The sequence below is a fragment of the Notothenia rossii genome (assembly GCF_949606895.1).
Source record: "Notothenia rossii genome assembly, chromosome: 6".
NCBI lineage: Eukaryota > Metazoa > Chordata > Actinopteri > Perciformes > Nototheniidae > Notothenia > Notothenia rossii.
In genome coordinates, this window is record NC_136909.1 from 35,285,897 (window position 1) to 35,299,185 (window position 13,289).

The 13,289-nt window shown below is 41.4% G+C and overlaps 1 protein-coding gene across 1 annotated transcript in view; it reads left to right on the forward strand.

Moving 5' to 3' along the window:
- unc13ba (unc-13 homolog Ba (C. elegans)) overlaps positions 1–13,289 on the forward strand; it is a 254,230-nt gene that overhangs the window by 93,268 nt on the left and 147,673 nt on the right. Inside the window, exons 9-10 of the mRNA XM_079689879.1 lie at positions 11,359–11,640; positions 11,856–11,943. Of these exons, the coding sequence (XP_079546005.1) occupies positions 11,359–11,640; positions 11,856–11,943 (370 nt within the window). The remainder of the gene's footprint in view (positions 1–11,358; positions 11,641–11,855; positions 11,944–13,289) is intronic.

The following is a 13,289-nucleotide window of genomic DNA, read 5'->3' on the forward strand; positions in this document are numbered from 1 at the left end:
AGTGTCTAGCAAGGTTTCAGAGACTTCTACATTTTCCAGAAATCTTCCTGAGACTCCATCAGCTTCAAAAATACCAGAAATTGTCCCCTTGGGAAGGAAACTGCCTACACCACCAACTGTTACTAAAGCTTCTCCAGCTATTTCAGCACAGCCAACTTCTGTTAAGAGTTTACCCACCAAATCTACTGCAACTGTAACTGTGGCTTCAACTTCCATACAGAGACGTCAGCTTGTAAGGCAACCATCTCAGGCAGAAAAACCCAGAGTTTTGTCGCAAGCAATTAAGCCTGCAGTCGCAGGGTTATGTGACACTAGCCAAGTCAGCAAAGCAGTGGACCAAACATCATCCCAATCTCCAAAGCAGCCACAAGAGTCATCAAAAGAATGTACACCTCAGTTACATATATTGAATGACAGCACAGTTAATGAAGCCCACCTTTACAAAAGAAATCAAAAAGCTTGCACCCCTATAGACTCCCAAATAAGCAATAGAGTCCTAGATTTCTCCGCCACAATTGATACAAACAAAAATACCAAACAAAAAGATGCAACAACTGCCAATCTAGAATCTACTCAAGAGGACAAAGTTGTTGACTTTACAAAGTACAAGGTAAAAAGATTAAAAGAGAAAAAACAGATGGATACAAATGCTATTGCGGACTTGACTGACAAAACCATTGCTGTAGATCTTACTAAACAGATTGAGGAAGAAGAAGAAGTTGAATGGCCTGATTTAGAACATCCCAATGTGGGCACATTACAGCAAAGTCCAAGGGTTTCATTTTTAAGAACATTTTCTCAGAACAAAGTTGACCAACAAAGCAAAGTGGAGAAAAGATTTTCCAATCCGGAGGCTACAAAAAATATCCAAAGGCCATTAACCTCCCACAGTATGTCTGTAACTGATATTATCACAACTGCTGTTACAGTCTCTGGCAAAGCTGCAAAAGACATTTCATCCAAACCATCTCCTACATCTTCTTATAAATTACCAAAGAGTTCTTCCACTAATGTAATGTTATCAGCAACAGGTAGCTCTTCACTATATCATGTTTCAAGTAAAGTGTCTACCAATGATTGTGCTCCCAAACAGCCGGAAATAAATAAATCACCCCAACCTATTTGTACCACACCATTGGTATGCCCTGTTATTAGAAAACAAGTATACCATCAGGGACAGCAACTGAATTCTTCATTCGACCAGCATTTAAAGATGCAGAAAAGCCAACCTATAGTTACAAGTGCTTTTACACAGCAGAATCCTGTTGACAGTAAGAGAGCAATTTTTACACATCCTTCCTATAACTCTAGTGGAAAGGCTCAGCAATATCAGGAGACCACTGCACCAGCCAACTCAATCAAAGCTACATTAGATATGTCTGTGAAGGCAACCACCCAGCAGACTCCACAAAATGTTGTGCCATCAGAGGATCCTCTCTGTGCGACACTTTCATTCAAAATAAGAAAACCAGCATCTTCTGAGAAGGCAGAAATGAGTTTAAGTCATCATGAATCAATTGACTTGTCATATAAAGGGGTATCAACAGGGTCTCAGGAACACAACGATGAGGATATTCATTCAACATCTTTTGATGAATATCCTGGTCATAATATTAAAGGTATTCAGGTAAAATGTTCTGTTACGAAAAATGAGGTTCCATCTTGTAGTAGGAGGATATTGTTACCAAGACAGCAGTATTGTTTAGGTAATTCTTCTGGATCTCTTGAAATCTGTACACAAGCTCATCAAGCCACAGGACCAGCCAATACAGCTAAGGCCACACTAGACATGACTTCTAAATCAGTTTCCAAATTGAATCAGGTGTTTCCAGAAGTAAGGACAGAGAACAATGCTGAAGCTCTACCACTAACAAGAAGCAAGCCTAGCGCCCGTGAACTTGCACGAAAAGATTGTGTTGGTCTACCACTTGTTGTTGATATCCCTCCGCAAGAACCTTTTGGTCAAACTAAGACCAGGTACCCTGAAACTGCACAAATATTTGAGAAAAATGCTCAATGTCATTCTATTTTACGTCAACAACATCAACAGAGCAAACCTGGTCTCCTTGCAGAGTCAAACAATTCTAATGTACAGTTGTCAGCCACTGTTCAAACACATCAGACATCAATTTCGACAAAACCTTTCACAGCTGCATTACTAGATATGTCACCCAAGCCATTCCAAACCACACAGAGTAAAACAATGCCAGAATATGAATCTACTCAATGTGAAGCAGTTTCACTGGTTAACAAGCCAAGTGCAAGATCCATTGCCAGAAAGGATTCTGTTGGCATCCCCCTAGTAGTTGAACCAACATCATTGGAAACAATATGCCAGAAGCAACCTCAAACCTCAATTCCTGTGCAAAAACAGCAAACCATGGAAAGAAACATTGTCCCTGTTCTACAACCACCACCACACAGCTGTATGACTGTTCAAACACATCAGACAGACACTTCAAAAAAACCTGTCTTAGCTGCAGCACTGGATATGTCACACAAGCCATCCCAAGCCACATCGAAAACAACATTGCCAGAATATGAGTCTACTCAAAGTGAAGCATTTTCGCTTGTGAATAAACCTAGTGAAAGAGTGGTTGCCAGAATGAACTCTGTTGGTATTCCCCTAGTAGTTGAAGCACTGGAATCAGAATGCCAAAAGCAACTTCAGACAATGTTCCCTGCACAAAGGCAGCAAACCCTTGATAGAAACTGTATCCCTGGTGTGCATCAACCACTTCCTAGCTGTAGGACAGTAAACTGCGCTACTCTAAGTGAGGACAATGGTGTGTCACAGTCCATTATCCAAACGTGCTCACTCTCTACAGCTCCAGCAAACACTGTTAAAGACACATTAGATATGTCTTCAAAGGCATGCACATCAGACAAAGAGCAGAACTATTCACATCCAGTATCCCTTGTAAGGACAAGGCCATCAAGCTATTCTCAAAGAGATTATGTTGGTGTTCCACTAATAGTGGAAACACACCCCTTCCATGAGCAACCTAAAAGACAACAAAGACAGGCAAGATCACAAGAACAGATGCAACAAGAATTTGTGCAGAGTGGATCAAAAATAGATCACAGAGCATCAGCACCTGCCAACTCCATCAAAGGCTTCTTAGATATGTCTTTACAACCACAGCAAAAACCTTCTTGTACTTTGTCAACTGGAGCTCTGCCATTTGTAAAAAACCCAGCAAATGTAACAAGGAATGATTCTGTTTGTGTACCAGAGAATCAACAAGGGAAACATGCATTGAGTGGAGTCAACACAACAGAGATACTTCATAGACAGATATCTACATACCACAGTAATGAGGCCTTTACTTCAAGGACCACCTACAATGATACTCGGCCACAAAATAAGCCAGTTGACTTCTCTTCTAAAGATGGCCTTAATACTTCAGACATTTCAAGCCATTGCACAGTACCAGAGGATGGACAGCCCACAAACTTCACTAATAACAATGCAAAGAAAGACATTTTTGAAAGAAGGCAGACTGGAAGGCATTTGGAAAAGAAAATCAAACCTGGTGTAATTGACCTAACTGTGGATCCTCAAAAACAAACCACAAATCTTGGGCATCAAGATGTGAAGGATCTTTCCTTTCCTTATGTGTCCTCCCTCTCTCAGAATAGTCTTAACAACCAGCAGCAACATATACCCCCTCCTTATCCTGTGGATCTAGCCCTTTCTGAAACTCAGAAGTCACCACAGCATATTGCATATTGTACTGATAAACAATCCATCACCCAATATCAGGATCAGTCAGTAATAGCATTAAGCTCTACCCCTTCAGTTTCCTATTTGGGATCTATTCAAAGTAATATACAGCTTCCTCAGAATGTAGCTCCTCGGGCTATGCAGGACTATGCACCTGCTATTTTACCACTACACTGTGGATATCAACAGGTTGAATCCAAGAAGCCTGATCAATTACCTTCTAACATACCTGCGCTGGAAACACAACATTCATTCCCACAACAGCAATTCCAGCAACCTGATTTGGAAATTGGTTCAACTCCATCCCTTACTGGATCTCAGCCAAAGGCTCAACAGTTGCATAGACAAGATACAACTGTTCAGCATGACATGTCCTCTATGCCCAAAATTCTTATTAAGCAGCCAACTGTGGACAGCTGTGTGAACATTGAGGAGAGCCCATCATATAGCGGAACGCTAACAAGTAATGAAAAAGCATTTCCCCCTTTTTCCACTGTGCAACCCTCTATACCGGCTTTGATTATGCAGCAGGCACATGCTACACAAAGAACGGATTCTTCTCCACATCCTGTTTATGTACATCCTGTGCAGAGCAGTGCAACTCCATATTATTATACAGAAAAACCTCTTCAACTTTCAAAACAACCTGATCTTAGTCAATGTCCTGTTCAGCAATATCAAACACAAACTGTACCAGTAAATAATGTGACTCCAATTCAACATGAATCAAAGTTAGGTGCACTTACATCCAAACCCACCACAAATCATGGCCCAATGCCTGTAGCAGAGGTATCTTCAACACCAGCAGGGTCCACCTCTGTTAAAGGTTTGATTTCATTATATAGTGGTTTAGGTTCGCTTCCATCTGCCACTACAAAACCAGTTTATGCTATACCCCTCCAAACTCAGATTGGGTCTAGACCTGTGGAGCACAGAACACAAATGACTCCAACACAGACTCCTGCAGTCATGCATGATGCAGTTATTCCTGATAGCAGAACTGCAGGAAACGCCTTCGCGAAATCTAAACAACTGACAACCGGAGATGAACGATCTGCTTCCTTGACAGCATCCTCACTAAATATTGAATCCCAAAACAAAGAAAAGGTTTCACTGTTAAGAGGTGTAAGCCCTAAAACACTCCCAATCATATCACCTGTAGCCGATCCCTCCAACAAATTAACAATGCATGGTTTCATGTCCATCACCCAAGAAAGTCCGGAACAACAGGCAACACTAAATGCAAGCCTGACAAGAGAGACCCCAGGGAAATATTTGCCCCAACCTGAATGTTCACCATCTTATCCACAAAATACCTACCCAACCAAAGGACTTCTAAGTAAAGCTGATTCAGTAGAATTTTCAGGAACATTGTCAGAGGTTACACCTACAGAATTTTCAGGAGAGGTTGTCACAGATAACATTTCTTTATCTAAATCATCTGAATCTGCTATCATATCACAACATCAATGTAAGGAAGACACCAAACAAACTATATCCACCAAATCTCACAATGTCAACACTGGATTTAGTGACGTCTCTAATGTAGCTGACAAACAACATTCAAGTTCAATCTACATTGGCATTAACCAAGTATCTCCTGCTGATGAGGAAATTAAACCAGATGAGCCAAAACCTTATATTAGACTACCCCATATTTTCGTTTCAGCAGCAAGTTCACCAGAAGAAGAGAAAAACGAGCAGGAGTTTGATGAATTTAGAAAACCTGAAGTACCAGAAGTAATTTCTTCTGGTACTTCAGGTACCACTCTCATCACAGTAACACTACCAGACTGTAAGGATTCTTTACCTTCTGATATTGAGTCTGATATACCTGAGAATGCAAGGGCTATTGAAGTCTGTAGCAAAGAAACAATAATTGATTCTGACCAGGACAAAACCTATTCACCAGAAATGTCATCTACACTTATTAGGGATAGTATCCATGCAGATGAACATAACACACAGCATATACTGACTGAGAAAGTCCCAACCACTGTCTCGGAAGATACATTAAAAGCAGAGACCACTGAGGCTAGTGAACCATCACTTGAGCTGTCTTCAAAGGACGTAAAATCAACAGATCCAGATATAACACCACTTGAAGGAGTTAAACCTTTCCGTGAGACCGTTTTAGAGACAGCATCCCCAGAACATAACGAAACCCTTGAGAAATTAGACGACAACGATAAAGGCCAGACCTCAGATATTGTATGGCCGGAAGATGATCAGTCTCTTGATAAATTGTCACTGAAGGAAGTATCTTCTGCCTCAGACTCAAAATCCCCGGAATGTCTTCAACAGCTTCATGAATTAACTGAAAGGGATGTCACCATCTCTACCCCTGAGCCCTGTCCTATCAAACCTTGCACCAAAGAAATTACAACATCAAATAAGGATATTTTAGCTGTCAAGGCTGACCAGCCTGAGGCCGCACAACTTAATGAGCCAACAGGAAAAGGCTTATTTTCTATGTTTAGTGGCTCCACTGCAACCCTACAACAGACACCCTCCCAAACTGGATTATCCATACTTGGTGGCATTCTTCCTGGGTCATCCACCAAAGACACTCCTGGCACAGGGTTACTCTCAATGTTGGGTGGGTCAAATGCTCAATTTTCACCTGAATCAAAAGGCCCACCACCACCTCAGTCAACCCCACAAGAGACCCAGGGAAAAGGCTTATTTTCTATGTTTGGTGGATCCAGTAGTCAGCCTACGCCTGGCCCAAGAGGTCCAACTGTAGGAAGTGTGCGACCAAGAGGTCCTGTACCCAAAGAACCTCCAGGCAAAGGCTTGTTTTCAATGTTTGGTGCATCTACACCCCATCAACCACCCAGTCCCAGAGGTCATCTTGGGGGTAGTGCCGCACCAAGAGGACCTTCTACTGGATCTTCCATATTTGGTGGCATCCTCCCTGGTTCTACTACAAATAAAGAAACTCCTGGTGCAGGGTTGTTTTCAAAGTTTGGAGGTCTCAGTGCCCAGCCCCAAACTGGGCCTAGAGTACCCCCACCCGGACCAACAGCTACAATACAAGGAACCAGAGGTCCAGAGCCTTCAGGAAAAGGACTATTTTCCATGTTTGGTGGACAAAACCAGCAAGCATCAGAAGCTAGTCCGGCAGCTTCTAAACCAGCTGAATCGGAGGCTGGTTTTAAAGTTTCCTCTGTGTTCTCACTTGGCGGGGATGGTACTAAATCTAAATCTGGGTTTGGACTATTTGGAATGTCTTTCATGGAGGATACCAAGACAGAGCCAGAAACAGTTGTAAAAGGGGAGATTCCCTCGGAACACGAGAAACCCCTACAAACAGAAGAATTTACCAAAGAAGCAAAGCAGCAACTGGTTGAGGCCGTGGACAATGTATGTTCTGAGCCTCTTTCTACAACATTAGTTAAGGTGGAACCAAAAGTAGAGAATGCATGCCAAGATGGTCAAGATACAACATTGGACATCAATAAAGATACCACTGAAAAAACTCTGTCCCCAACAAATATTCTGTCAGAGGAGGACAAAATACCCAGAATGCAACAAAACCTTTCTTGGAATGAAAATGCTTCAGTTGTGATGGAGGCTTCAATCCCAGATGCACCAAATGTGACTGGTAAACTAGTAGAGAAGGAGACATCACAAGATGTAAATCTAGTAAACGAAGAACAGTCAGACAACAAAGATAAACATCTAGAAATAAAAGATACAGAGGATGCTGAGAAAGAAGTTGTTGAATCAAGAAAAGAAACGTTTAAAGATACAAGCATAGATGACAAAAGTGACATAGCTGCCATTAAAAGCCCAATAGAAAAAACTGACGATATGCAATTGGAAAGTGTTTTGGATTGTACTGACAATTCCCCAGGATTAGATGTTGTTGAAGTGGAAAATGGGGAAATTGTTGATGGAGAGCTAACAATTCCAGAGATAGAAAAGCAAACTGTGGAGTCGTTAAAAGCTAATGAAGAGCAAACAGCAATTGCAGATGTGGAAGAATCTACAGAGGTGATATTGAAAGTAGATATTGAGGAACAAACATCAGTTGCAGATGTGGAAAAATCTACAGAGGTGATATTGAAAGTAGACATTGAGGAACAAACATCAGTTGCAGATGTGGAAAAATCTACAGAGGTGATATTAAAAGTAGATATTGAGGAACAAACATCAGTTGCAGATGTGGAAAAATCTACAGAGGTGATATTGAAAGTAGACATTGAGGAACAAACATCAGTTGCAGATGTGGAAAAATCTACAGAGGTGATATTAAAAGTAGATATTGAGGAACAAACATCAGTTGCAGATGTGGAAAAATCTACAGAGGTGATATTGAAAGTAGATATTGAGGAACAAACATCAGTTGCTGATGTGGAAAAATTAACTAAGGAACCTTTGAAAGTTGTTGGTGAACAAGCAGCTGCGGATCTGGATACATCTACTGAAAAGCAAAATGAAGCTGATTCAGTAATAGCAGTTGCCGAACAACCTACATCTGAATCTATAATGGGTGCTGTTGCAACAGAGAATGCAATTTCAAAATCTGAACAATCTATTGAAGAGAACTTGCAATCCACCTCTGACCAGACTACCAAGGTACCAATTGAGGCTAAATTAGAGCTTGCAGAACATAGCACCGAACTTTTGCATGAATTGGAGAAACCTGTTGAAAGTGAAAGTTTGGTTGCAGTGGTCTCGTCATTAGATGAGAAAGAAACTGTAGGTTCCAGCTCAGCAGAAATTATGATATCTCAAGCTGTGGGTCCTTTAAAAGACCCTTCAATGGGACCTGCAGTTCCTCCACAGCAGCAACAGCAAAGACCAGGCATGGCAAGGGCCCCTGGCCCACAAGGACAAAGAATGGGAGCACCAACAATGGGAGGGCCCCGGATGGGGGCCCCAAGAATGGCAGGACCAAGAATGGCAGGACCAAGAATGGCTGGACCAAGAATGGCTGGACCAAGACAGGCAGGACCACAGAGGCCTCCTGAACCAGCTCCATTTTCTGGCTTTATGTCTATGTTTTCTACCCCAAATGCCCCAAGTAAATCATCAACTGTTGGTGGCTTTTTTTCAAGTTCACCTGGTTCACTTTTTGGTTCATCACCTGCTCCTCGACCGCAGCCACAACAGCAACAGCAACAACAGAAAAGCTCATTTTTTGGACTCCCAAGTAGCATTGCTACAGAATCCCTTACGAGTGACCTATTTGGTATTTTTAAAGGTGAAGCAACTAAATCTGATGACAGCCATCAGTCAGGCACAGAATCTGGACAAGGGGATACTTGTGCGACAGTCACTGTCTCTGAGAGCATTGAAGCGACAAATACAGAGAAGGCATCTTCATCTGGAGATGGCTGTGACAAAAGCCCTGAAGATGTTGAGGTCAATGAAAAAGGATTAGAGGAAAAGGAGGAACAAACAGACATAACAGAGGCACAAGGAAGTTCTCTGACAGAGTCCATCATGAAATCTGCTTCCCTTGAGAAAGAATCAGGTGATGAAGGGCATGCAGAGCATTTAGAGGCCCCAGATTCTGCCTTATCTGACAAAGCTGTGCCACCCCCAGCTCCTGAAACCAAGGGAGTGTTTGAAATACCTGGTCTGACTGCTACTACATTTGGCTTTATATCTGTAGCTGCTGAAGGCACATCATCTATTGGATCCCTTTTCTCAAGTCCTTCTTCTCCAGCAACTGGCACAAAGACACCACAGCCACAACAGACGGATGGTGGTCTATTTTCTGGTTTTAAAAGTCTTTCAGCTGGTATTTTTCAGGATGAGAAGCCATCTGCAAAGGAAGAACCATCATCTGCTTCTTCTGTTTTTGGCATGAAACTTGGCTTAATGTTCGGGAACTCTGACCCTCCTAAACCTGCAGTGGTTACAGTCCAACCTCAGTCCCAAAGTCCAAAACCTACGGATGAAATTTGTGAGCTAGATCCTGAGAAACTTTCCCAATGCTCTGGAGAAACTGAAAGTGCAGATTCCAGTGACACAGAAGGACCAACAGAAAATTCAAACACAGGAAGTTGTGACACTTTTGCAGAGTCACCACAGTCTGGCCTCCCCTCTCACTCAATTTCCTTGGAAGAAGGATTGGATAAACCCCAGTTAAAGATCACCCCATGTGAGGTAGATAAGAAAGATGTTGACACACCTGACACGATGCATGCAGATTTGGGGACAGAGCAACCAAAGGACCTGTTGACAAAAAAAGACGCAAAAAGGCTAGTACAATTAGTATGATAAATTGCATTGGGCATTTATCATGCTTAGGTAGACAACTGTGTACCTCCTTTCCTGCTCCTATCCCCTTTAGTAATTATGTTCACATTTGCTATCTTTATCTCTGTGTTCTCCCATTTTTCTCTTTCCCATTCCTCAAATCAACTCTAAGATCCTATGCATACTGTAACATTAAGACATTTTCTATTTAATCTAACCAAACAAATGTCTTGCTTAAAATATACTGCTTATGCAACTCATGAATGCAGATAGTTTTAAGTACATTTGATACAAGTGTCATCAACAAAGTCACAGGAAAAATAAATAACCTTATCTGCTTGAAATTTGCTCACCCTTATGTGTAAATGTACTAAAGCTCTGTTGTACATACAACACCCCGTAATAGCTTTCCCTGACAGTGATGGAAGTGCAATGAATGGTCTTTATTTATTAACATTTCATGTGTGAGGCGTCTATAAAGCCCCTCCTTCCTCTGTCCTCTGCAGTTCTCTAAATTATTCTCCAAGCCTTAGCCAATTTGTTTATGTGAATTAAAACTCTGATAGATTTATGATGGCGTGGCCATGCACACCATCAAGGCAGGCGGGACACTGGAATAAAAGGACCAGTGAAAAGTAATTTGGCCTGCACCCAAGACAAAGTAAATCATGCCTGTTAAAGCACAAAGCACTTTCCCTGTTAGCAGGCTCAATCATCCAGCAACCACAGAGTACTCTCTTATCCAGTCAGCCCTTTACGATTTTTACCAGGAAGGCTAAGTGTATCCCCAGTGCTCCGACACAGTTTTTAACCTTTAATTTTCAATCTTATTAAAAGGTTAAAGGATTATAAATAAGTTGCATTTATCATTGTATTTTACATGCATTTGCAGATCCTGTCATTTTACTGCAGTTAGAGTAGGTGAATTAAAAGTTTTTATTTATTCTGCTTTTAGGCAGGATCTAAAGTGTCAACTAGAATAGCTCCGTTTTTTATTTGCATGTCATTACCGGCTTAAACTAGCAGTATGACCACGATTTTTTGAAAATGCTGAGGACCTCCCAGTGCTGATGTTAACCCCTTTTTTTACTTAATTGTTAGAACACTTCTGCAATCGCTTCAGTTATTCAAGACCCAACTGAATCCTGTTCATCCCTTGTTTCATTTCACCTTCTTCCCTGGATCTGATGCTACTTTTACCCTGAGTTTTACCCCCAAATGAACAGTTCCAACAGTTCATTTCCAAATTCAGTGTCAGCCATTTACAGTTGTTTTTTTTTACCATGAATTCAATTAGTAACACTGATACAAACACTGAATTTGAGAATTCAACTTTCAAATCTACGCTTCCTAAACGATATTTTGCTTTCACAATTCACCACCATATTCTAAATAACAACATCATTCTCTTACAGTCCACCGGACTGCAGTCGCTTTGATTCATCAGGCAACCTCAGCCCGGCCAGCTCCCAGCTCAGCTCTGAACCTGAGGAGCGGCGAGATCCAGAGAACCTGCGCAGCACTCTGAGACCACCTAATGAAAGCCAGAAGTCTTCCCGGAATGAAGAAGAAAATGAGGAAGAGTTTGACAAAGAGCTGCATCCGCTCCCAGAGCCTGGTTCCAACAAAGACTTGCATGAATCTTTGATCATTCTTCCTAAGCCAATCCTTGACAACCAGGATAAGGCTAAAATGTGGTATGTTAAAAATATAGACATTTTGGTTTGCATGATTTCGTGAAACATTTCAATATTTAAAGTTGAATTTTGTTAGTTTGGTTTTGCTTTAAGATGGACTTCCCTTTCATCAACACAACCAGTCCTACAACTACAAGATGCAGGGGATGTATTTCAATTTCATCATGTCTTTCCCTTTGAACCTGTTGATTTTCTTTCTTGCTTTATTTTCTCAGTTTCTTTGAAGATGGCCCTCCGCCCTGCTCTCCATCCAAAGTTCGCTGGCTGAAAGCATACAACAAAGTCAGAGTACAGCTCCTTGAGGTAGGAAGAATCACTCTCTCGCAAAGCCCCTATTACCCTCTCCGTGTCTGATTTTCTTTCTTTACACACACACACACACACACACACACACACACACACACACACACACACACACACACACACACACACACACACACACACACACACACACACACACACACGCACACACGCACACACATAAATATGTCCTTCAACAAACAGTGAAATCAAATGAGTATATCCCATGCATACACTTACAGATTTTAATATACAAGCTCATGAAGATTGATGTTTCACGCTTTCATTCATTGAATCTACCTCATTTCCCCCCTGAGTTGGTTGAGTTTCCTTTTATGACACAGCAATTTGCACTCATTTGTGCTCCTTAAGGATTTCCACTTTGATATGGTTTACCCCTTTTGAGTTAGGTCAAATCTTCTAATTCAGCTATCACTCTGTTTTACGTTCCAAGACATGGTACTGTGGGTTATAAAAACTCCTCAGACTACAGTTGTCCTTGGTTTTCAGGTATGTTCATGTACTGTAAATGTCACAGCTGTTTGTGGCCATTTCTGTTGTGGCTTTTTTCTTTGTATGTTTTTTTCAGTGTCCTTTTGTATGAATCCTTCCATGAACTAATTACCAAAGCCTTGTGGATGTTGGCTCATACATTTATTTGATATAGAGACCTGTTTGCTGCCTTTACTCACCTTGCCTCAGACCCTACAGGTAAGATCTTGTTTTTTTAACTTAAGGTGGATTGCACTTGTGAGACATATACTAAATGGATATTTAAAAAAATAGTGACATTCAATTTGTCTGGATTCTTAAAAATTGCAGTGATATGAAATTCAAATGCTGTGGAAGGAACTAAATTGTGATTAAGGGATATTTTCATTGATATTTGTGTATTCATTAGATACACAGTGTGTCTTTGGTCCTGTCTGTAACCCCATAAAGCTATGTGTGTTATGTATTTGTCAGTGAAGTGTTCCAAAGTAGAGATCAAAGTCAGACTGGGTTTTTTTGTTGTATTTTGTTGTACACACACACACGCACGCACGCACGCACGCACGCACGCACGCACGCACGCACGCACGCACGCACACACACACACACACCACACACTACTACTACTATAAGCCAAGCGTTGATTACATGCTGTTCAAACATGTTACCTCCCTCTCCTGCATACAGGACAACTTTCTCCATTTTGTATTTAAAATCTGAATTTGTTGACATGGGCTTTTAGGCATCTCAATCGTGTCTTAGGGAGTAGCAAGAAATAAATGCAGCACTGAGAGGAATTACATCTCAAACGGGACTGGAAAGAAGTGGGATTGCTAACTTGAAAACATGGACTGACA